At 56.6% G+C, this 24,244-nt stretch overlaps 2 protein-coding genes across 3 annotated transcripts; both read left to right on the top strand.

Moving 5' to 3' along the window:
* The first annotated feature begins 582 nt into the window (after window positions 1-582).
* DNAJC18 (DnaJ heat shock protein family (Hsp40) member C18) lies at window positions 583-15,658 on the top strand. Of its 2 annotated transcripts, none has more exons than XM_063168461.1 (7): window positions 583-690; window positions 802-947; window positions 2,257-2,442; window positions 5,843-5,952; window positions 7,709-7,818; window positions 9,483-9,655; window positions 15,105-15,658. In XM_063168461.1, exons 1-7 carry the CDS (start codon window positions 653-655, stop codon window positions 15,272-15,274), a joined length of 933 nt encoding a protein of 310 aa, XP_063024531.1. In that variant the 5' UTR covers window positions 583-652; the 3' UTR covers window positions 15,275-15,658. The 2 variants fall into 2 exon arrangements, with proteins under 2 accessions (XP_063024531.1, XP_063024532.1); XM_063168462.1 differs by lacking the exon at window positions 15,105-15,658 and adding an exon at window positions 13,140-14,071 and having other exon boundaries at window positions 584-690.
* A 3,488-nt stretch (window positions 15,659-19,146) lies between these two features.
* On the top strand, window positions 19,147-23,734 carry PROB1 (proline rich basic protein 1). Its single transcript, XM_063169200.1, has one exon. The coding sequence runs from the start codon at window positions 19,147-19,149 to the stop codon at window positions 23,371-23,373; it is 4,227 nt and encodes a 1,408-aa protein (XP_063025270.1). The 3' UTR covers window positions 23,374-23,734.
* The last annotated feature ends 510 nt before the right edge of the window (window positions 23,735-24,244 follow it).

Raw genomic sequence — 24,244 nt, 5'->3', positions numbered from 1 at the left:
TGCCACCCAGGGCTGGCACAGCCCAGCAGCCTTTGGCCTCTTGCCCACCTTGGGCTCACGTTCAGCTGCTGTCACCGGTGTCCCCAAGGCCTTTCTGAAGCTGTTCCAGATGCCCAAAGGAGGGGCCGGGCTGGGGAAGGCTCTGCAGGGGCCACCCGAGGAGGGCTGAGGGCACTGGGCTGGTTCAGCTGCACAAGGAGCCCAGGGCAGAGCTCAGGGAAGGAGGGAACGGCTGCAGGGGAGCTTTGGGATGGACACCAGGGAAAGGTTCTGCCCCAGAGGGTGCTGGCACTGCCCAGGCTGCCCAGGGAATGGGCACGGCCCCGAGGCTGCCAGAGCTCCAGGAGCCCTTGGGCACCAGGGATGCACAGGGGGCACTGCTGGGGGGTCTGGGCAGGGACAGGCGCTGGATGGGGTGATCCTGGTGGATCCCTTCCTGCTCGGGACATTCCACAATTCCATGACATTCCACCATTCCACCATTCCATGACCTCCCGCTCCCCTCAGAACCCCCCCTCATGACGTCACATGCTTTTCCATGACGTCACGCCCCGCCGGCGCCGCCGGGCCCGCTCCCAGCAGCCCCCGCGCACAAGATGGCGGCGCAGGGCGGCGGGCGGTGAGCGAGGGGCGGCGGCGGCCGCGGGCCGACATGACCTACACGGCCGAGCAGCTGGACGGGGTGCAGCGGTGAGCGGCGCCGCGGGGCCCGCGGAAGACGGGGGGGCCGCGGGGAGGGGGAGGGTGGGCCCGGGGAAAGGCGGGGAGCGGGCCCCGGGATAACCCCGTGTGCGCCCTCAGGATCAAGCGGTGCCGGGATTATTACGAGATCCTGGGCGTGAGCCGGGACGCCGGCGAGGAGGAGCTGAAGCGGGCGTACCGCAGGCTGGCCCTCAAGTTCCATCCCGACAAGAACCGCGCGCCCGGAGCCACCGAGGCCTTCAAAGGTGAGGGGGCCCGGGGGGCGCAGTGAGGGCAGCGCCGGTGCCGAGGGGCCCGCGGAGCCCGGCGGGGTCACGGACACAGCGGCGGCCTCACAGAACCCCGCTGCGGCTCGGCAGGGTTTGCATTTCTGTCTGCAAAATACACGTCTCCCTTAGAAACGATGGGAAATGCATCCCACATGTCATTCCGAGATACTTCTGAGGAGCTTTACAAGGATCTGGAGGGACAGGACACATTGTGGCCTCTGCACTGTCCGAGGGCAGGGATGGGTGGGATATTAGAAAGAAATTCTTCCCTGTGAGGGTGCTGAGGCCCTGGCACAGCGTGCCCAGAGCAGATGTGGCTGCCCCTGGATCCCTGCAAGTGTCCAAGGCCAACTTGGATGGGGCTTGGAGCAATCTCATCAAGTGGGAGCTGTCCCTGCTGATGGCAGAGGATTTGAATGAGGTGATCTTCATGGTTCCATTCAACCCAAACCATTCTGGGATTCCATGATACTGAAGAAGGTTCAGAACTTGGAACTGACACTGGCCATGCAGGAGAATTGGGTGTTTGTCATCAATAACTGCTCCTTGTCATGAATAAATTATTATTTTTATATATATGTATGGGAATATGAAATTGAATCCAATGTGCTGTGTCTGGAGTTCCCAGTTTTGCTGCAGTGTTACTGTCTAAACTCATACATATTTCCCCTTTCCATGCAGCCCAGCACGAGGAAAACCAGTGACTCATTCAGTCTGTTTAAACAAGGAGCTTCTGGAGAGCTGTCCTTTATTTGTTTGTGTTTGGCTTGTATTTGTCTATGAACTTGTTCTGTCAGTGATCAAAGAAGAAGATGAGCCAAACTCACCCTCCTGAGTGGTTGGATGTGAGGTGTGAAACAGATGTGCCACACAGCTTCAGGAGCATCTCAGGCAGCAGGAGAAACTTGGGATAGCCCTGTGCATTTTAATGGGTGCCTGCAGTTATTAACTTTGTGTTAATTGTCTGTGGGATATGGAGGTGCATTCAGACCAAACTTGAGCTGATAAAATGCTCCATTCTCACCAATTTCTTGGCTGAAATGAACTCTCATGTCAGTTTTACAAATATTTCAAGTCTCTCCATATTCCTGGACACTTTTGTGTTTCTGCTGGCATCAGTGGTTTCCATCACAGGTAATGGCAGGGCTGTTACACACCTTTTGCAGAAGTTGCTCAGTCTTTGATCAAGCACAAATTTCCTAGGCTTGTTTGGGCTTTTTCTGCTGCTCCACTTGCAGAAGTGTGAGCTCTGGGAATGTAACACTGGTTCTCATTCCCTCTCCAGCAATAGGCAATGCTTTTGCAGTCCTGAGCAACCCTGAGAAGCGGCTCCGCTACGATGAACTCGGGAGTGACCACGAGCACGTCAGCTCTGGCCAGGCCAGGCACTACAATTACTACACTGAGTTCGAAGCAGACATCACACCAGAAGAAATATTCAATGTGTTTTTTGGTGGGCACTTCCCTACAGGTCAGTACCTGGCTGCAGTGGTTCCAAAGGGCAGTGCACTGATTAACCCTGAGGGTGCAACTGGAGCTGGGCCAGGGCAGGGCCAGGCTGGGTTTTGGGAGAAGTTTCTCTCCCCAGAGGGTGCTGGCACTGCCCAGGGAATGGGCACAGCCTTGAGGCTGCCAGAGCTCCAGGAGCCTTTGGACACCAGGGATGCACAGGGGGGACTGCTTTGGGGTCTGGGCAGGGCCAGGGGCTAGATGATCCCTGGGAGGTCATTCCAACTCAGCATATTCTGTAAACCATGAGGAAGTTCAGCTTCCCTTGGGACTGCTCAGGGAGTTGATGACACATTTGAAAAGAGCAGAAACTTTTTCACATTGGATTTCTGCCTCTCTTTTATTCCCTCCATCATCTGAAGCCAGTAATGCTGTGGGAGGTAATACAGGGTGTGAATGAGAAGGGGTCAGAGTTGTTTTCCATGATGGTGGGACTCAGTGACCTCAGAGGTCTTTTCCAACATGAGCAGTTCCATGCCTGGGTTGTACTTGAGGCACCTGCCAGCATTCCAGGCCAGCTCCTGGAGCTGTGTTCTCAGGGGGAGCAGGAGCTCCTGTGCCTCACAGCAGCCTGGGCTGTAATGGAATAACAGCCTGGGAGCTCAGCAAGTGCTGCCTGCCAGGAAAGGAGCATCCAGGGGCTGTGCAAGATCCCAGGGGCTATGCAGGATCCCAGGGGCTGTGCAGGGGCTGTGCAGGATCCCAGGGGCTGTGCAGGATCCCAGGGATGTGCAGGATCCAGGGGCTGTGCAGGATCCAGGGGCTGTGCAGGATCCAGGGGATGTGCAGGATCCAGGGCTGTGCAGGATCCCAGGGATGTGCAGGATCCAGGGATGTGCAGGATCCAGGGGCTGTGCAGGATCCAGGGCTGTGCAGGATCCCAGGGATGTGCAGGATCCAGGGGCTGTGCAGGATCCAGGGATGTGCAGGATCCCAGGGGCTGTGCAGGATCCAGGGGCTGTGCAGGATCCCAGGGCTGTGCAGGATCCCAGGGGCTGTGCAGGATCCCAGGGGCTGTGCAGGATCCAGGGGCTGTGCAGGATCCAGGAGCTGTGCAGGATCCCAGGGGCTGTGCAGGATCCCAGGGGCTGTGCAGGATCCAGGGCTGTGCAGGGGCTGTGCAGGATCCAGGAATGTGCAGGATCCAGGAGCTGTGCAGGATCCCAGGGCTGTGCAGGATCCCAGGGCTGTGCAGGATCCCAGGGCTGTGCAGGATCCCAGGGGCTGTGCAGGATCCCAGGGCTGTGCAGGATCCAGGGATGTGCAGGATCCCAGGGCTGTGCAGGGGCTCTGCAGGATCCAGGGCTCTGCAGGATCCAGGGGCTGTGCAGGATCCCAGGGCTGTGCAGGAGCCCAGGGGCTGTGCAGGATCCCAGGGATGTGCAGGGGCTGTGCAGGATCCCAGGGCTGTGCAGGATCCCAGGGCTGTGCAGGATCCCAGGGGCTGTGCAGGATCCAGGGCTGTGCAGGATCAGTAACACAGCCATGGGAGCTGCACCTGGAGTAGCTCTGTGCATCTCTCAGCCCAGCCTTGGTGTTTGGATTTGTAGGAAAAATAGAAAGATCCTGCAAGATTAATGGATTAAAAGGAAATCTGAAAGTTGTGGGGACTTCAAGGGCCTTCCTGGCAGCATCTAAGGAGTTGCTTTAGCCCTCCTGGGAACTTTTCACCTTCAATGTGTCACAAAAAGTGAGGTACACACCAATTACTACAGCCTGAAGACACACAGAGGATGAGTGGTGCATCTTGCAGCTAAGGGGACCTCAGATCCCAGACTTGCACCAGTGGATATGCAAAGCCAACCCCAGCATGGAGTCTGCAAGTTTTCCATCTCTGACTGTGCAAGGAATTGCACCTGCATGTGCCCTGTGTGGGACATCACCCTTGTGGAGTGGGCTGGGGGGGACAGGAGTTGAGGACATAAAATTGAGGAGCTGTGTGAAGAGTTTGGGTACAGGGCATGGCAGGTTTATCAGGGAGACTGGCATGAAGGAGAAAATGGGAATTTTTGGCAAAGCAGCAAAGAGTAAGAAAATGAAAATATAATTTTGTAGTAGTGGGTGTTGGTAGTAAACAAGAGTTTCCTCACTGGGCTTTTGAGGGCAGGTCTGTGGCTTTATTTTTACTGAGCAGTTTTCCTCTGGATATTCCATGGAAAAATAGTTAAATTTAAAATGTTAAATGTGATAAAACTCAAAGGAGACTCCACTTGGCAGTGTTGCAGTTGTAATGAAGAGAGGCTACAAGTTCTTCACATAAAAAATAAATGCACATGGAACAAAAGAAACTGCCAGAAATCCTTGGAGAAACTGAAAATTTGGGAAAACTTTTTTCTAGGCACCCCTATAAAAGCCATTCTTCTTTTCCCAGCTTGATAAAATCCTGTCTGAGCAATGTTGAATGATGGAAATAAACTTTCTTTTTTCCCAAAAGAAACTTTCCTCCTTGGGGCCAGCCTGGCTTGGCTCACTGTTGGAGCTCTGACTGCACACATGCCTGGAGCTTGGAAAATCTTTGAACAAGCAGTGGAACAGAGGTTTTGACACAATAGCAGAGGTCACCTTTGCCCAGGTTTCTTGCAGAATTCTCTGGGAAACTCAAAAAAAAAGGACAGGATAAGAGTATAAAATAATGTGACATCTTTCCCAGGGCTTAAAAATAGTTTTGCATTTCTGTTGTGATGATAAGCCACAGATTTCAATTCTCTAACACAAAGATATTCTGAATTTCAAAAGAGGAGAGCACAGCTATTATTAAGATACTCATATGGTGATAAAATCAGATCCTGAGCTTCAAATTGAAGCAGCAAATGCAATTCTTCCCTCATTTTAAATTTTTTAAAAATAAATCAACCACATTCTGCGTGCAAGAAAGAAAATCCTGAATGGTTCTACTTTTTTACTCTTTTAAAAATCTCTTTCTTTATTATAAAATAATTAAGTGAAATTATTAATGGCTTGAAGGCAGAGGAATTAGAATGGAGGGTAGAAGACCACATTCAGTAATTATGGGAGACCATCATTCACAGCCTGAGCCTGGTGAAGCAAATTCATTTTCCTGCCACAGCCTTGCAAGTGAATGTGACACGAACAGCATTAAAATATGAGATACAATCATACAAATCAGAACATGTTTCTGCAGCTTGATTCAAATTAAGATGGATTGGGGCACGCTACAATTTCTCTGGTAGGCTTTTTGGAATAACATCGTGCTGGTGTTTAATTCTGAGGTGCTTTGTGCTTTTTACTCTGAGATGTCTCAGCTGTAATTCAGGCTGTGGAGTATAATTCAGTGGAAGCTGAGGAGTCCAGGTGAGCAGCAGCAGCTGGTGAGCCATGGGTCTGTGCTGGTTTCTTTGCAGGGAACATCCACATGTTCTCCAATGTAGCCAGAGATGCTCACTACTACCCACGGAGGCACCGGGAGCGGGCGTGGACACAGGAGCCAGAGGAGGAGGAGCACAGGCCACAGGTAGCCAGGAGCAGAGATCTGCTCAGCTTAAATAATTCAACAGCTCAGCAGGGTGAGGGATCCTCTTGCAAAGCCAGGAGAAGCCCTCCCATGCTGGAGTGCTCAGAGTTCATCCTCAAGTGCTGCAGCCACAGAGGATGTTTTCTTTGTCACTGGGTTGGCTTTTATGAACCACTGCTGTAAAGATCCATTGTATTTACAGCATCTCAGGCCCTCCAGGTTCTATCACTGAGGTTTGGGTGCTGCTTGGTTTTTGCAAGCTCCAGTGCTTGGTAATCCAGCAATGAGTCCAGATGGGGACTGGTGATGGATGTGGAAGTTGTGGCTTGTCCTCAAGGTGTATTTAATCCTTCAGTAAATGAGCACCCAGGGGCTGCACGGGCCTCTTCCAGCTGGGGACAGGATGGGCCTGGGACACATTCCTGCCTGCTGAGACTTCCAGATGAGACACAAGGTGTCCTTTGTTGTCAGTGCACATACACACCTGCCACCTGCCTTGGCAAGATCTTCCTCTGGAGACAGTCTGTTAACCTCCAGGGATCATTCTCCAAGGAAGATGAGCTTTGCCTTGTGAGTCTCAGGCTCAGGAAAAAAGCCTGGTACAGCTGACAGACAGCTAAGCTGGGGGAAGTGAATCCAACCCCTCATTTCAGGGGAGACACTGAGGGGCTGGAGCGTGTCCAGGGCAGGGAACGGAGCTGGGAAGGGGCTGGAGCCCCAGGAGGGGCTGAGGGAGCTGGGCAGGGGCTCAGCCTGGAGCAAAGGAGGCTCAGGGGGCCCTTGTGGCTCTGCACAGCTCCTGACAGAAGGGGACAGCCGGGGGGTCGGGCTGTGCTCCAGGGAACAGGGACAGGAGCAGAGGGAACGGCCTCAGGCTGGGCCAGGGCAGGCCCAGGGTGGGCACAGCAGGAATTTCCCCATGGAAAGGGGGCTCGGGGATTGGGAGGGGCTGCCCAGGGGGGTTTGGAGTGCCCATCCCTGGAGGTGTCCCAGGAAGGGCTGGAGGTGGCACTGAGAGCTCTGGGCTGGGGACAAGGAGGGGATCAGGCACAGTTTGGACTCGATGGTCTGGGAGGGCTTTTCCAGCCTCAGTGATGCTGGGATCCTGTGAATCCCACCTAGTGCTGCGTCAGGAATCCTTGTTGCTATCCCAGGCCAGAGGGCAAAGCCTAAAGAGTTGCATATTTTATTTTCCTCTGCATAAGAAAAGGCATTTTAGAAGCCAGTTTAGAAAGAAATTGAAGAGCAAAAGGAAGCAGCAGTGTTTTTTCTTTGATAGTGTTTCCACTCTTTTGTTTTGCCAAATGAATCCAATCAAAAGCCCCAGTGCTTGCATCCTGTCTGAAGTTACACTGCTGGGAGCTCTTAACCCTTTACTGCTCAGGCATTAAATGCAGGCCTTGGGCAGAGGCTGAGATCTTTACAAAGGGGAGCAAATTCCGAGGCTGCAGGAAAGCTGTAGGCACACAGGAATTGCAGGCTGGATTGGACACTGACAGGTTTGTGGGCACTGTGAAGGAAGGGGCAGGGGAAAAGATCATGGAAAGAAAATTGTGTTCAGGAGTGTTCTGATATTATTAATAAAGGTTATTTAGAAATTACAATGTCTCCCCTCTCAAAATCCCAAAATACTTCCTCTTTTTTCTTCAAAGTTTACATGGAACGCGTTGATCTGTGATTGATAGCCTGGCTTTTGTGAACAGATGCCTTTTTCCATCTCTGTATTTTCTTGACTGCTAATCCTTGTACTTTTCAGAATTCCTACTCTGCATTTATCCAGTTGATGCCAGTTTTCATCATCATAATAGTGTCAGTTATAACCCAGCTGATGGCCACCAACCCACCCTACAGCTTATTCTACAAATCGTAAGTCCTTTCAAACCACATTTTTCTGCTGCTGCTGTTTGCAGGATGGAGGCTGATGGAAGTTGGGTTTGATAACAAAATGCACATTAATGTTCTGCTCTTTATAGAAAATGTTACCAGTTTGTAAATAAGGAAATACCACCAGCCTGCACTGGTGAGTTCTGAGCACTGTGAAGTTACCTGTGGGGAGCTTCAGTGCACAGGGTGCTGAACTGTGAGGGTCAGCAACCTTCCTCAGCTGGTGTGGGATGGTTTTGCACAGTGATACAGGATGGGGAGTGTGGATGTAGATCAGCCTCTCATCTGACTAACTCCCAGAATCTGTGGATCACCCCTGAGGTTCCTCTGGAAAGCAGCTAAAAAATGAAACCTATGGTTTGCAGTATAAATCCAATTTTCTGGAGCATGAATTGCACTGGAAGCTCAACAAATCATTAAAGCCTTGAAATGCCCTGGTTTAACCTCTCCAGAGAAGCAGGGTCCTGGGGGCTGGTGGGCTCTGGAAGCAGCAGGACCCCACCAGAGCTGCTGTCCTGGGAGCTTGTGGGGCAGAGGGAAAGCCACGTGCTGCTCTCAGCTTCCAGGGCTGGAGGAGGGAAAGAGCTGGCCTGGGCTGGCCCTTACTGAGAGAAGAGTAGGATTGGCAGGTTTGGGGCAGCCAGCAGAGTGCTCCAAACAGTCCCCTTGTTCCCTTCTGGGAGCAAAACTGCTCAGGTCCAGCCTTCCCTGCTCTCCTGTGCCACAGCAGCCCAGCACCCCTCATTGTTTTACCACACGATGTCAGTGTGAGGCCCTCAGAAAAGAGCAGGAGGCTGGATGTTTTTAGGGTGGCTTTTTTTTCCCAGGGAGTGTTTTTGCTATCTGCCAGTCCCATGTGAAACCTCCCACGCTGCCCCCACAGCAGCTGAGCTGCTTTTCTTCACCACCTCCCCTTCTCCTGGTGGTGGGAGATAGTCAGGCCTGAGTTCACAGTTAGGCTGTTTATCTAAATCATGGCCTTAAAACACTGAACAGCCTAAAAACCAAGAGAAACTGGGGACACCTCTGAGACACAGGGAGGAGAAGGAAAAGAGGAGTCCAGGAAAAAGGGGCAGACAGGATTGTTTTGAGTGTAACCTTGGTGTTTTGGCTGCCTGCCTCTCTCTGTGGGCAGTGATTTGAGCAGAGGCCTTGGGTATCTGCTCAAATAAGGAAATTCACTCCAGGAGTGTGGTTTAACCCAGTGACTGTGTCAGAGGGGCTGATTCTTCCTACAGGGTATTTTCCAGCCTGTTCCATGCCTCACTTTGCTTACTTATGATTATAAAACCCTGAAGAAAAGTGTAACTAGAATCTCCCCCGCTAAGTTTTATTCCTACTAAAGGATCCAAAAAAATGGGAAAATCCAGATCCAACTGCATTGTTCCCTAAGTTTTTATAGATTCTGGGATATTTTCCTATAGTTGTAGCAGGAGGGTGGATTCTGTTTGTTCTGCACAGCTTGCTGTCCCTGAGATTGTAATTTCCTGACTGGATGGTTGAGGGAGCCATAATCCTGCAGAAATGAGCTGTACAAATATTGCTGTAAATATTTTCCTCTGGAAATGCTAATATGGAGAAATAGCTCTTGATTTTTTGAGGTCTGAACTGCTGAAATATCTGATTTCTCCCTGCTGCTCACACAGGTCCATAGGCCACGTTGTGAGCAGAGAAACAGAGAACTTGCAGGTGCCTTACTATGTTGATAAAAACTTTGAAAAGAATTATCAAGGAGCAGAACTTCAAGAGCTTGAGAAAACAGTTGAGAAAGATTACATAGACTATATTCAGACCAGCTGCTGGAAGGAGAAACAGCAAAGTAAGTTATTTCTGTCCCGGGGGTGTTTCAGGGGCTGGGGGTGGCTGTGCTTCACAAAGCTCTGCTGGTTTTAACCTCAGTTTCCAATCCTTGTAACATCTCAGCCTTGCCTGGTTTAAAATGTCTCACATCTGCTCTTAACACTGAATTTGCTGTTCTTGAGATCTGTCAAAATCCATTTTAAGTGATTCTGAAAGATGAGTGGAAAGTAGAGTTCACCATTTGAGACACTTTTTTCCGCTCAGGTTTTATGCTTGAATAACCCTTAGTGATGGTTTAAACATACAACCCACCATATTTTTCTAGCCCTGACAGATTGCTAGGCTGGAAAAATCTTGAGACATCACCTATTCCATGTTTCCTTTGCTGGAGCAGAATCAGTTTTGCTTTGACTGTCTCCACAAAAAGTTCCTGTAACTTTTTCCTTAAAATATCTCCAAGAGAGTCCAAAGTGTGTCCAGGTGCTCTTGGCTCCCTTGCAGTGGGCTGTTCCTAGTATCAGTTTTCAGGGCATGCTTCTGTGGTTTGGTTGTTATTTGCATTTTCTATCTTTAGCTAAGTTGGAGATCATGTTTTTCACCATTTTCAAGTCTTTCAAAAACAAGAATTGAAGGCAGAAAGGAAGAGCACAGATGTGAGCGAAAATTCAAAATCATTATTCTCACTCAGCCCTGAGTGGGTCAGTGGCACAAATAAAGGCATGTTACCCCATATTTTATTGCTTGTTAATTGCTGCTAATCTGCTTTGTTGAAGAGACAGCAAATTCCTGCTGTTTGCACAATGGTAAGAAGTAACAAATCAAATCCTAAGGAGTAGCTTAGGCTGGGATGTTGTGACTGGTTTTATTCACTGATTTAATTCACTTAAAGAGCTCAGCACCTTCAAAAGAGTCAACACCAAGTAGTGCTGTGTGTAAAGGAAGCTGAACAAGTTGTGTGAGTGTTCAGTAGCAGCAGACAAGCTGCTTTCACACCCTGGTGGGGGCTTTTAATTGCTCTGTGCAGAACAGTCCTCAGCACACTGCTAAAAGGTGCCTTTGCACTTTGTTTTCAGTTTCTTTACCAATTTATCTAAAGAAGACTCATTTAATCCTAAAGGAGAGGTAACAGTAGTGTTGCTGACTCCAGGCTCTTTACAGGTGTTTGATGGGAAGGTTTGTTTTAGCTTATTTTACATAAAAGTTACCAATCCTGCTTTTAAAGAGAAATTAAAAGATGTAGGCTCTGAAGTGAAAAAGGAAAAGAACATACAATATAAGACCATAAAAGCCCTGAAGTTTTTGGTGTGTTTGATTTGTGAACTTTGAGTGTCTGTGGCTGGCAGGAGCAGCCTCCAGGGATAATGTGGATGTTCATACTTATTAATGTACACTTGCTAAAGGGAGAGAGTTTCTTTCCTACAGAAAAATCCCTTTAATTGACCTTTTGCAGATGAGAGTCACCTCATTGTCTCTTCCACAGAGAGCTGGAGCTGAGCAGAGCCCAGCCCCAAAGAGGGGCCAGGGTTTGTGAGGCTGAGGGAGCCCAGAGAGGGGACATGATCCAGCCTGGAGTGCCAAGTGCCTGCCAAGCCCTGCTCCCCCAGAGCTTTGTGCACTCAGGGGCTGTGTTAGTCACCAGCTGCAAATACATTCACAGCAGGCACAGTTAGCACAGCCTGAGGCCACTGCTGTCATTAAAAACTCACCGTTTTCAGAGTGCTTCCCAGCCTGCCCATAGCTGAGACTGGGCTGACCTTAGGACAGTCATGTGTGTAAAAATAAACTCTGAATGCAGGATGGAGTGCTGGGGGAAAGTTCTGCAGATGCTGAGGCAGTTCTTAGTCAGCTGTTGCTGCACGCTGTTGGTCCCTTAATCCTTACTGAAGTGTTGGAATTGGTGTGATGAGCCTCTTGTCAGTTGAATGTCTATTTATAGTCCATTTGTTGTGTTTACTGAGGGCACGTTTCCCTTGAGCACCAGCAAAACAGACAGAGATGAGTAGTGCAGGAACAGCTTGGGTTTTAAAGTCCTTGATTTTAAGACTTGAAAAGCATTATCTGGTGTCCAACAACCTTAAGGAAAACATTTAATATAATGGATTGGTTGTACGTTGTTCAGCCAGGCAGTTCTACAGTGCTGCAGCAGACTCTCAGCAGAGCACTGGGTGAAAGTTGGGTGTGCTGTGGGTTTGGGTCTTCTGAAACCTGGGGCACAGTTGGGTTCAAAAAGCACATGCCAGGTTTTACAGGAGATGGTTCAGCTGGGATGGCTCAGTTGTGAAGTGAGGCTGCAGAGAGCTTGGGGTCACAAAGAGGCAGCTGAAAACCAAGTCAGGATAAGTATCACAGAATCGTGGAATGGTTTGAGTTGGAAAGGGCCTTAAAGCCCATCCAATTCCACCCCTTGCCATGAGCAGGGACACCTCCCACTGTCCCAGGCTGCTCCAGCCCTGCTGTCCAGCCTGGCCTTGGGCACTGCCAGGGATCCAGGGGCAGCCCCAGCTGCTCTGGGCACCCTGTGCCAGGGCCTGCCCACCCTGCCAGGGAGGAATTCCTTCTGTATATCCAATGGAAATATAGTTGGAATTCAATATTTTAGAATCTCCTTGAAGAAAACGCTTCAGAAGAGCCACTCTGTGACAGATTGAAACCCACAAGGAGCAAATGTGATGGAATGAACACTGTCAAAAGTGAAGGGAATCATTTTCCTCAATTGGATAAGTGTAAACTGAGATTCTCCACTGCACAACTCCAGGGACTCTGGGCTCAGGGACAATTACCTGAGCCTGGTTTTTACTGGAGGCTTGACAAGGCTGTGCCCAGCACTGCTTGAGTGGCATTTTGGTTATAAACCTGTAAATGGATTCCTGCTCTAAAATGAGCTGTTCCTGCCTGTCAGTTTGTGAAGCTTTTCAGTGAGTGGGAGGAGGGTTAAATGGCTTTAAATTTCAGTGGGACAGGGACAGAGGACGTAAGGCATGAAAGGATCTATTGAAGTTCTTTCCACTCTGAATAATTTTGTAAAATGAGGGGCTTGTAAGGTGTATAAAAGCTCTTTGAAAAATGGAGTGTCATCAGGTAGCCTGTGCTTACGGAGATGTTGACCTTTTCAGAAGTAAATTACTGCTGTTCTCCTCGGTGCATCTAATCCTGCAGCCAAATTATTCTGCAGGGAAAAACCTATATTAAGACTTCCTCAGCTAATCAGCAAAAGCAACTTCTCTGAATTACTGGGAGGAAATAATTTAAACAATGGGATTATTTCAGTTTTATGTGGCTTTTGAGAAGAAGGGGAACAAAATGCAAAGTACATTTGAGATTGTTAATGAAAGGGCAGGGAGGCCTTTCAGACGAGTCCCTTGGGTAGCTGTTCACCTCCCTGGCTTCAGTACCCACCAAAATTAAAATTTAAAAGTGCCACAAGAATAGCAAAGCACTTAGAAACAGTTCTTTAAAGGAGGCTCAGGACTTCATCCTAATACTTTCTCTTTTTCATATTTCAGAGTCTGATTTGTCCAATTTGGCCAAGCTCTACAGAGATGAGCGGTTAAAACAGAAAGCAGAGTCCCTGAAACTTGAGCACTGTGAGAAGCTCTCCAGTCTGATTGGGATGCACAAAGGGGGCTGACCAGGACGCACACGTTCCATACTTTTTATTTATTGCTGGTTTAACTTATGTTTTTATTTTCCTCCATGTGAAAAGGAAGGAGTCTGTTGTACAGAGTGTGGATATTGGAGTCCTTCTGCAGGCAGTGCAGAGAGGGGCTGGCGCAAGCTGCAGGGCTGCTGTTTGCTGTAATATATCTTGTACATTAGATTTGGGTCCAAGGACCAGTGGCACTTTGTAAATTCATTCCCCAGGACACGCTCTGAGCTCAGACCCAGCTGCCTGGGTGGTTTGTCTGCCATCCAGGCTGTGTGTGCTTCCCAGGAGAGCAGGCTCCCCTCTGCTTCCCGTGTTTCCTATGGATCTGCAGCTCCCTGGATCCCTGGAGCTGTCTGTGCTCTGGTGTCACCTCCCCCTGTCCCTCCGGGCTGTGCCACAGAGCTGGGGTGGTTCCAGTGCAGGAGGGACAGTGGGAGGGACAGTCCCTGCCTGAGGGCAGCTCCAGAGCACATTCCCAGCTCTCCCATGCTGCTCCAAGGGAGGGCTGTGCCCATCCTGACACCAGCATGGGAGTCTGGGCATTGCACCCATTCCAGTGTCTGCCACCCTGCTGGGAAAGCAGAACTGTGGTCATTCCCTCCTCTGTTTCCAGTGGCATATTTTGAAGCTGGCTATTCCATTCTAGTTTTTATCTGCACACTCCCCCAGCTCTCCCAGGATCCTGCATTTTCTGGTACAGTTCTCATGTAGCATATTTTTACTCTGTTGAGCAGCTATGAATGTTTCACTGTAGACATGATATTGCAAAGAGAAAAATTCACGTGGCAATGTCCTGTTTTTTCTTGATCCTCCTTCACACAGCCAGGCCTTGAAGGGCAGGTTGATGCTGGGTTGTCCTGGTGAGCAGCAGAGCAGTGTTAGAGCAGTGTTGCTCCAGCTGAGCACCATGAACCCCCTGAGGCAGTCTGGTGTGTGCCCTGCATGGAATGAGCTGCTCTTCCAGGGAATTCCTGCCCAGGGTGGGGGCTCACAGAGCAGCACTGCTCCCCTCTGGCCCTGGGAGTGGGAGTCAGTGACACCTGAGCAAGGCTCTGCTGTTGCCACAGCCTGAAACTCGAGTCACACAGGATGCACGGGTGGCCTTGGCTGAAACCTAAGGAGTAACTGCTCAAAAGCTTGGGAAATGCCAGGATTAAGGCTGCCTTTAAAGCTCAGACTGTTTGTGTGCTGGGCACTGGTGCAGGGGTGTAGGAGTCCCACTGGATGGAAGTGGGGATGTTAGTGCCACAGTGTGTCCCCTCCATGTCCCTGTCCCATCCATACAGCCCTGGGAGGTTTGGCAGGAAAGGAAGCTGGGAAAAAACTCTTTTCTGGGTTTTCTGGGGTCTGCACGAGGATGAGGGGTTGTTTGAGGCCTGGTGCTTCTGCACACAAGCCCTAAACATCCCAGGAGAGGAGGAGAACAGTCCTGGGACAGCAGCAGTGCTCTGGTTGGATGTCATAAAAAGGAAAAAAAATGACACAGTGACTCTAAATTTCATTTTTATGCCCTATTTGTAGGAAACCTTGTAGGAATGTGGGGGAGTTGAGTTAAAATTTTGGGGCACCTGGAACAGGAAAAGCACCAGTGAAAAGGGCATTTTGAGGGGGTTGGTGTGGAACATTCTTGGTGCCAGGGTTTAAGGGCAGGAATGGGTGATGATTCCAGGCTGGTGGCTGGCACAGCAGGCAGCCTTAATGCTGGTATTTCCCACTTTTCAGCACATGAGTGTACAAAGCTGAAAATAATGTTGCTTTTTATATAGTAAATAGCTTGTAGAATATATTAGGAATCTATTTAAGTGGTTGGACTTTGTTCCAGGGTTGGAATCTTCCCTGCCATTCCTGTGTGACTGTAGAGGGATGCAGGTAGGGAGACCAAATCTGGCAATTTCCTGGACTCACAATGTCCTGCACGGAGCTTCAACTCCTCCACAGCATTTTGCACTGAAACCGGATTGTACCTTTCATCCAAAGACCTCGAGTACTTGATGGAGACCTCCTGTGGGAAGCACAGTCAGCTGGGAAATGCAGGAGGGAGGTAAAAACATCCCCAAAAGCAATAAGTGTTGTGTTCCTAGCCAGGGTCAGGGTGCTGGTCCTGGCGTGTGCTGTGAGGGAGGGCGTGTGGCTTGGGACCTCTGCTGTGACAAACAGGACACATTGTGTTTGTTGGTGCTCCTCGGGGAAACGGAGAATCCTCTCAGGAGCCCAGTGTGGAAATGCATCGCTGTCCTTCTCCAGGGGGTACTTGGGGTTCTTTGTGGGGCTTTGACGGGAGGAGAGGGTGTTCCTGGGTGCACCAAGCGCTTGAACATGGGTTTGTGTGTGTATATATATTTATTTATTTTTAAATAAAGATGTGACTTCGCTGTGCCTGTCTGTGGTGGTCCGAGCCTGGCGCCGGGAGGTTTGTAGGGGGTGGCGGGGCCGGGGAGGAGGAGGCGGCCGCCATTTGCTGCAGGGTGCGGGACATGGCCGAGGGTTCGGGATCGGGATCGGGATCGGGATCGGGATCGGGATCGGGATCGGGATCGGGATCGGGATCGGGATCGGGATCGGGGACCGAGCCCTGCCCCGCGTGTGAGGGCCCGGAGGGTCCGTGTGGGCGGGGGCTGCGCTCCCGCCCTCATGGCAGGGGTGGGGCCTGGGCGGGCCCCGCCTCGCCCCGCGGCCTGCACGTGACGTGGGACTCGGCGGGAACGTGATCGGGAACGGGACACGGCAATGGGAACGGGACTGAGGGCTGGGAACGCGACACGGGAATGGGAATGGGACACGGGACTGGGAACGGGACTGAGGGCTGGGAACGGGACACGGGAATGGGAACCGGACTGAGGGCTGGGAATGGGACACGGGACTGGGAGCGGGACTGAGGGCTGGGAATGGGACATGGGACACGGGACTGGGAACGGGACATGGGATTGGGGACGTGACACGGGACTGAGGGCAGGGAACGGGACACGGGAATGGGAGCGGGACTGAGGGCTGGGAATGGGACACGGGATTGGGAAGGGAACAGGGGATGGGGCAGGAGCAGGGAACAGGACAGGGGGCTGGGAATGGTGCAGGGGGCTGTGAACGGAGCTTGGAACGGGACAGGGGGCTGGGGACGGGACAAGGGAGCTGGGAATGGAACGGGGGGCTGGGAGCGGGGCTGGCCCCTGACACGGCGCCGTGGGGTCCCGTTCCCCGTTCCCGCTCCCAGGTCGCCCCTGCCCCGCCTGTCCCAGCCCGGCCCCGCTCTCTGTCCCTTGGCTCGGGGCCCACAGCCCTGCCCGGCATCGCCCCTGTGCCCCAGCCCCGGGGCTGTCCCGGTGCTGCTGCCGTGTCCCGGATGCCCCGGTCCCTGCTGAACGGAGGCGGCTTTGAAAGCCCCTGCCAAGCTGGGCCGGTGTTTCCTGCTCCTCCGGAGCTGCAAAAAGTAGCTCCAGCGTGGGAGAGGCACATCCTGCTTTCAGCAGCTACCCGCAGCCTTCCTCCTCCTCCTCCTCCTCGCTGCCCGTGCCAGGCTTGCCAGCACTGAGGTGAGCACGCACCGAGCTGGCACGAAATCCAGGTTAATAAGCAAATGCAGTGGTGAGGCTGCAGGCAGTATCACGCTGGCTTAAACATAAATGAGCGTTTAATTAGCAAGTGTGGCTCAGCCGGGGTCCACCCGCTGTTCTGTAACGTTTGTGCCCCACAGGCACAGCCCAGCCTGCTCTGGGTGCTGGAGGTGCTGGTTGGGTTTTTGTGGCAGGAGGAGCCCAGGGGTCTCTCCGTGGCCTCCACACCGAGGACAAACCTGGAGCAGCAGCAGGAGGTGCAGGTGTGCAGCGTGCCCTGGGCTGGTGGCAGCCATGCCCGGCCAGATCTGCTGCTCCCACAGCACCCCCAGAGGGGCTGCTCATGGTATCCTTGGGATCCCAGAATCACAGACTGGTGTGGGTTGGAAACAACCCCAAAGGCCACTCCCTTCCACCCCCCACCATGGCAGGGACACCTGCTACTGTCCCAGGCTGCTCCAGCCCCAGTGTCCAGCCCAGCCTTAGGCACTGCCAGGGATCCAGGGGCAGCCACAGCTGCTCTGGGCACCCTGTGCCAGGGCCTGCCCACCCTCACAGGGAACAATTCCTCATTCCCAATATCCCACCTAATTCTGCCCTGTATCAGTATGAAGCCATTCCCTGTGTCCTGCCCCTCCATCCCTTGTCCCCAGTCCCTCTCCAGCTCTCCTGGATCCCCTTCAGGCCCTGGAAGGGGCTCTGAGCTCTCCCTGGATCCTTGTCTTGTCCAGGTGAGCACCCCCAGCTCTCCCAGCCTTTTCCCTGCCTCACTCCAACACTCGTGTCAGCACAGTCCTTGCTGCTGCCGCCGCTGCTGTGACACTCAGGTCCTGCTAAGGCCACAATAGTCAAAGGGACAAGAGCTGTGACAAGTGACACAACACCACTGGAGGCTGCAAGGGTGGCAGGAGAGCAGCACTGGACACCTGGCTGTGGTGTCCACCCACTATCCATCTTCTGTCCACCCCTGTCCATCCCCTGTCCGTGCACTCCCCAGCACCCACTGTGGGTGCTGTGGGAGCTGGGCTGGCCCCAGACACCCCCTGGAGCCCCGTGGAGAAGCAGGGCCAGGGATGGCGACCCCAGCACTGTCCTGGCAGTCTGTGCCTGTGCCTGACCATGGAGAAAGGGATTTGGGGGTTTGAAACCCCACATCCACACTCCTTCTTGCACAAGGCCACCACGCCAGTGAGCACTGCCCACAGCAGGTCCCCTGCAGTCCCTGTGGGCACAAATGCCACCTGCAAGCCCAGCCCAGCTCAGCAGGGAAGGGTTAAGTGCCAGCCCAGCTCTACGGGAAGCTTTCCTCTCCTCCTTGCCAAGGTTTAATTTTAGTCCCTGCATGAACCCAGAGGACGTGGGCATCGGGTTGCTCCGGGACTGGCAGCACTGGGGAGCACCTGCTGCTGCTGTTTCATGGCAAAAATTCCCCCAAAAGCTGGGACTGGGCTGCACCAGCAGCACTTGGGGTGGGCAAGCTGCAGAGAGCCTCATGTCACCCCAGCCACCCCACCACTGGCTTGGGGTGTCCCCAAAAAAGACACACATGGCCGCAGTCCTTTGGTCAGCTCCTGTGAATCCCAGCGCTGCTCCACGCCTGGGCTGATCCCAAGCCTTGAGTTTGCTCCTGGCCGCTTGGATGGGCTGTGGGGGAGCTCCTGCTTGGGGCAGGGTGTGTTTAGGGGAAAGCCCGGCTGGACACGCCATTGCTGTGGCACCGGGAAAGGAGCCGTGCTGGGGATGGAGCTGCAGCTCGGGGTCCTGCCGTGCCCTCAGCACCGCGGATGGAACATCCCCAGAGGGGTCTGCGGGTCCAGGGGCAGCCCAGCCGTTCCATGGGGTCACACCCGGGAGCTGTATGGGTGTCCTGGGACCTGTGTGGGTGCCCTGGGACCTGTGTGGGGTGTCCTGGGACCTGTGTGGGTGCCCTGGGACCTGTATGAGGTGTCCTGGGACCTGTATGGGGTGTCCTGGGACCTGTGTGGGCGCCCTGGGAGCTGTGTGGGGTGCCCTGGGAGCTGTCCTGCGCTCTGGGGAGAGCGGGGCGGGCTGAGGGGCAGGGATGAGCCGGCGGCCCCCGGCAGGTCCCCGAGGCTGGGGGCGGCGGTGGCATCCCTGCAATGCGCTTGGCGTCGGCTGCCCCGGCTGGCGCTGGCCGGGTCCATGTGATCCGGGCTCGCTCTGAGCCGCCGCCGGCTGCAGCCGCCGGGACGGGAGGGAGGCACAAGGTCGAGCCAGCGGCCCCGGCAGAGCGGCCCCGGCCCCGAGCAGCGCTCCCCGGCCCCGGCCGAAGCCCCCGCGCTGCTCGCCGCCACCATGCCCCGCGGGAAGAGGGAGCCGGTGCTGCCGAACCCCGCCGAGCTGCCCGGCCCGCAGGGCGAGGGTCCCCGCGGGGCTGGGGACGGCCGGCGCTCCGCCGAGGAGGAAGAGGAGGAGGACGGACACCTCCCGGGGCTGCCCCGCGACGACCTCACCAAGAGCATGTCGAGCTCCTCCTTGTCCTCCTACCACTCCGCCCTGTGCTCGGACGGCACGGAGACCTTCAAGGACTGCCTGGAGTTCCCGGAGGAGGGATCGCCCGGCCGGGCTGCCCCGGCCCGCTGGGCTCCGCCGGGGGCCCCCGGCGCTCCCCCGCCGCCCGGCCCCCTCGCCCGCCCGCAGCGGGCTCAGCTGTCCAGCGCGGCTAAGAATAGCCCAGCGCCGGGCCAGGGGGGCAGGATGGGTCCCCTCGGCGGGGACCGGCAGCCCGTGCCGCCCGCGGCCGCCGCCGGGGAGCCGGCCGTGCCCCGGCAGCCCGGGCCGATGCTCGCCGGGGCTCCCAGCGACTCGGACGAGGTGGACGGCGAGGTGCAGGCGCTGACGGCCAGGGCTTTCCGCAGCCTCTCGGGGCTCCCCGGAGCTCGCCTCGACATGTGCAGCTCCCACACCTCCTCCAGCCTCTCCAACTCGCTGTCCGAGGACGGCGGGCGGCCGCGGCGGTGGCCGGCGGGCGCCGGGGAGCCCCGGGTTGCGGGGACAGCTCTGCACGGCAGGGTGGGATGGCCTTTCCCCGCCGGCGTGGACGGGGAGCTGCTGGGCAAGGAGCAGTTCGAGTGCGTGGACGTGGAGCTGGAGAACGGCGAGGCCAGGAAGGGCTACGGCAAGAAGAGGACGGTGCCCAAGCGCCAGATCCTGCTGAAGAGGAAGGAGAGGAAGGAGACGGGCTTTGGCCCGCGGGGGGACGGCCCAGCGCCCCAGCCCCCGGCCAGGAAGGAGCCCCCCAGCAAGGGCAGAGCCGTCGGAGAGGACTTCAGGTTCAACTACCAGCAGTTCATGAAGGCGGCGTCCCTGGAGGCCGGCACCGACAGGACCAGGGCGGCCTCGTGCCTGGTGAAAAACGTCCTGGCCAAGAAGATGCAGTACGAGCAGCGCATCAAGATGGAGCAGAAGGGGCTGCGAGGCAGCTCGACCTCCTCGGGGCCGTCCTCGGCCGGCACCGACCTGCTGGGGGATGCTCTGGAGGGCAAGTCCAGCTCGCTGTCCCGCTCGGACTGCAGCTTCTCGGCCGAGGACCTGCGGGGCGGCGGGATGGCCAGAGCGGCCGCGGAGAGCGCCGCCACCACCACCCATCCCACCAAGGGCGTGGTGCTCAGCGAGGCCACGAGGGAGACCGTCTGCAACCTGAGGAAGACGTTCAACGAGCTCAACCAGAGGATGAAGTACCAGGAGGTGCTGGAGGGCCGCTGGCTGCCCGCGGCCGCGGAGGAGCACACGTCGGAGAGGATCTGCTACCAGCGAGCCCGCGCCCTGTTCGAGGCCCAGCCCGGGGTGGGGAAGGTGCTGGATGTCGCCCCCCGGTTTGCGAGGGCGCCGAGGCCGTGGCCCAGCTTGAAGGAGCGAGCCATCGGCCCCATCCATTCCCAAAGCCTCCCCTTCAAGGCCGAGAGCCGGGCGCTCCCCGCCGCCCCGCCGCGCCGCCCCTTCGCCTCCTCCCGGGCTCATGAGGCGAGGCCGCAGCCGCCGAGCCAGCCGGAGAAGCCGCCGGCAGCGCCCCGCCGGCCGCCCAGCCCCGGCAGCGCCCCGGCACCCCGGGGGTCCCCGCCCGCCGCGCCCCCCAAGCCGCAGGAGAAGGGCAAGGGGCGCGTCCCGCAGCCCCGCGACGTGCGCAAGCTGGTGAAGAGCAGCTACAGCCTCAAGTTCGGCACTGCCGGCGCCTCCCGCGGCACCGCGGCGAGCAGCGGGGAGCCGCCGCCGGCCGCCCCTCTGGTCATCCACTGCACCTCGGTGCGCCGGGAGCCGCCGCCGGAGCCGGCGGGAGAGGAGGTGCCGGCGGCCCCCGGCCGAGAGCCGGCCCCGGCCAGCGCCGAGGGGCCCGCCAGGCCCCCGCACAGCTCCCCCATCAACATCACCAGGGTCCAGGCCACGCGGAGGGGAGCGGCCCCCCCGGAGGAGCCGCCGGCGTCGCCCCCGCGCCGGGAGCGCAGCGAGCTCCGGGTGCCGCCGCGGGCAGAGCGGGTCCCGCACGTGGAGACCCATCTGCACGTCCTGGTGGGGCGGCCGGGCCCGGGGAGCTGCCCGGCCCAGAGCGGCGCCCTGCTGCGGGCAGAGAAGACCGTTCTGCTGCCGCCGCCGAGCCCCGCCGAGGGGAAGGAGCTGCGCGGCCGTGGCAGCAGCGGAGCGCTCCCCGCTGCCGAGGGCCCGGAGCCGCCGGGGCAGCGACCTCGCAGCGGGGACAGCCGGGACCCCCGGGCCGGAGCCCCGGGCGGCAGCAGCGCCGGGGGAGAGCCCGGGGCCGGCGAGCAGCGGCAGCAGCAGCCCGGCAGCGGCCGGCGGCTCTCGGTGGGCAGCGGGAGCTCTGCCGGTGGCTCCGGCCCCGCCGCCCCGCTCCGAGCCGGGGACAGCGGCGAAGGCTCCCCTGGGCGGCTGCCGGAGCGCAGGGAGGCCTGGGAGCACTCGCCGCTGTGGCCGGCGGCTCCAGAGCCCTATCCGCCTGCTGCCCCGGCAGAGAACTCCAACTACTTGGCAATCCCCGAGAGAGCCCCCAAATCCACGCCGATGCCAAAGCTGCCCTCGGTCCCCAACCCGGGCAGTGCATCCTTTGGGACCCCCTTTGTCCCCGTCCCGGCCAGCACCTCTTTTGGGGGTCACTCAGCCCCCAACCCAGCCAGTGCCTCTTTTGGGACCTCCATGGTCACCAACGTGACCAGCTCAGCCTTTGGCTTCCCATCAGCCTCCAGCCTGGCCAGCACATCATTTGGGGCCCCCTTGGTTTCCAACTCCAACAAGTCTTTTGGTGCCCCTCTGGTCCCCAATCCATCCAGTGCCTCATTTGGGAACCCCTTGGTCCCCAATCCATCCAGTGCCTCATTTGGGAACCCCTTGATCCCAAATCCATCCAGTGCATCCTTTGGGTCCCAGCTGGTGTCAAATGCATCCAATGTATCATTTGGGTCCCCAGTGGTCCCCAATCCATCCAGTGCATCCTTTGGGAACCCCTTGGTCCCCAATCCATCCAGTGCATCCTTTGGGAACCCCTTGATCCCAAATCCATCCAGTGCATCCTTTGGGTCTCCAATGGTCCCCAATCCATCCAGTGCATCCTTTGGGTCTTCACTGGTCCCCAATCCATCCAGTGCATCCTTTGGGAACCCCTTGATCCCAAATCTATCCAGTGCATCCTTTGGGTCTCCACTGGTGCCCAATCCATCCAGTGCATCCTTTGGGAACCCCTTGATCCCCAACCCAGGCAGTTCATCCTTTGGGTCCCCCATGGTCAGCAATCCAGTCCCCACTTCCCTTGGGCATCCCTCAGTCTCCAACGTGGCCGGCTCTTTCTTTGGGTCCCCTTTTGTCCCCAGCCCAGCCAGCGCTCCGCTGGGTACCGGTGCCTATTCCCTTCCTGCCGGGGAAGTGCCCTGGAGCAAGCCCAGCCCTGAGCCCCCCCTGCCCCGACCCCCCGAGGGTTCGGCTGCTGTGGAGCCCCCAGCCCAGCCCCACCTGGAGGATGCTCCTCCTTTCCTCAGGAGGAGCGAGGGTCCCTCGCCGGGCGGGAGGAGCCGGCAGAGCCCCCCCAAGCCCTTCCCCGCCGCCGTGCCCGCCCAGCGGAGGATGCTCGTGGATCCCAGCAGCGGCAAGTGCTACTACATGGAGCCGCCGCGGCAGCCGCAGATGAAAACGCTCTACGACCCCGAGACCGGGCAGTACCTGGAGGTGCTGGTCCCGCCGGTGGCATCACACACCGGGCTCTACCAGGCACCTTTCAACCCGCTGGTCATGGCCCCGGGGGTCTACAGCCCACCCTACGCACCCTACGGCGGCTTCCCGGGGCTGCCGGCGCCCGCCGCCCCCTCGCCGCCGCAGCCCTCGCTGCCGCCGGCCGACAACCCCGGCACCCCCGGCTCCGCTGCCAAGGGCGAGGGCTCGTCCCCTGCCGGGGGTCCCGACTGCGGCTACCTGGAGAGCCTCTACTACATCCCCACGGGCATGCGGGCCAGCCCCGGCCCCGAGCAGCCCCCGGCCCGCGCCAGCCCTGCCGCGCCCGAGGGCTCCCTGCTCCGCATGTGAAGGGACGGAGCCGCCGGGACGCCCCTTCCCTTGGCCCGGCTTGGCCCAAAGTCAGCATCACCCCTGGCACGGGAGAGGGGCAGCGGGCACTGGTTGGACTTCAGTGGCTTCTCATGGAAACGGGGACAGGAAGGGCGTGTTGGGTGTCAGCAGCTGGCGGCCCGAGGGGGACATGGAGGCGGCCCCGGCCAGCAAAGGGACCACAGAGGCCCCGCTTCCCCCTGTCCTGCCAGTCCCATCCCAAGGATGACCCGGGCTGGTTCGCACAGGAGGTGATGGCCTGGCCACCCCCAGCTCCCCCAACCACAGCTGCAGCACAGACACCCCAAAATAGTAATAAAAATGCTGAAACGGCTTTAAATCTGCTTCTTCATCCTGTGTTTGTGTGGTAAAGGGAGGGGAGGCGCTGAGGCACTTGGAACCTGCAATCCTTCTGTCTGTCTTGGAGAGTCCCCCACATGAATCCCAGTCCCGAGGAGCAGGAGGGGACTCTGCAGCCATCAGTGAGCCCTAAACCCCAAACCCCAGCCCTGAACGCCAAACCACAACCATGAGCCACAACCACAACCATGAGCCTCAAACCCCAGTCCTTAACCCCAAACCCTCGCCCAGCCCCTGTAGGTCCACCCCATCCCAGGAAGGACTGAGGTTGCGGAGAAGGGATCATGCTGAGTTACAGGACGGAATTACAGCAAAACCCTCCCGAAGAGGGGGCACCCCCTGCACATCCCCCGCGTGGTGCCGCGATGCCCGGCTCGCACGGGCCGCCCCAGCCGGATGCAGGTGTGCGCTGCCCGCGCCTCGGCGCCGCTCGCCAGTCCCGGGGGGTTTGTAGCCCGCCCCGGGGGGTTTGTAGCCCGCCCCGGGGGGT

This window comes from Melospiza melodia, chromosome 14, assembly GCF_035770615.1.
Source record: "Melospiza melodia melodia isolate bMelMel2 chromosome 14, bMelMel2.pri, whole genome shotgun sequence".
NCBI lineage: Eukaryota > Metazoa > Chordata > Aves > Passeriformes > Passerellidae > Melospiza > Melospiza melodia.
The sequence above is the reverse complement of the archived record's forward strand: the minus strand, read 5'-3'. Positions and strand labels throughout refer to the sequence as shown.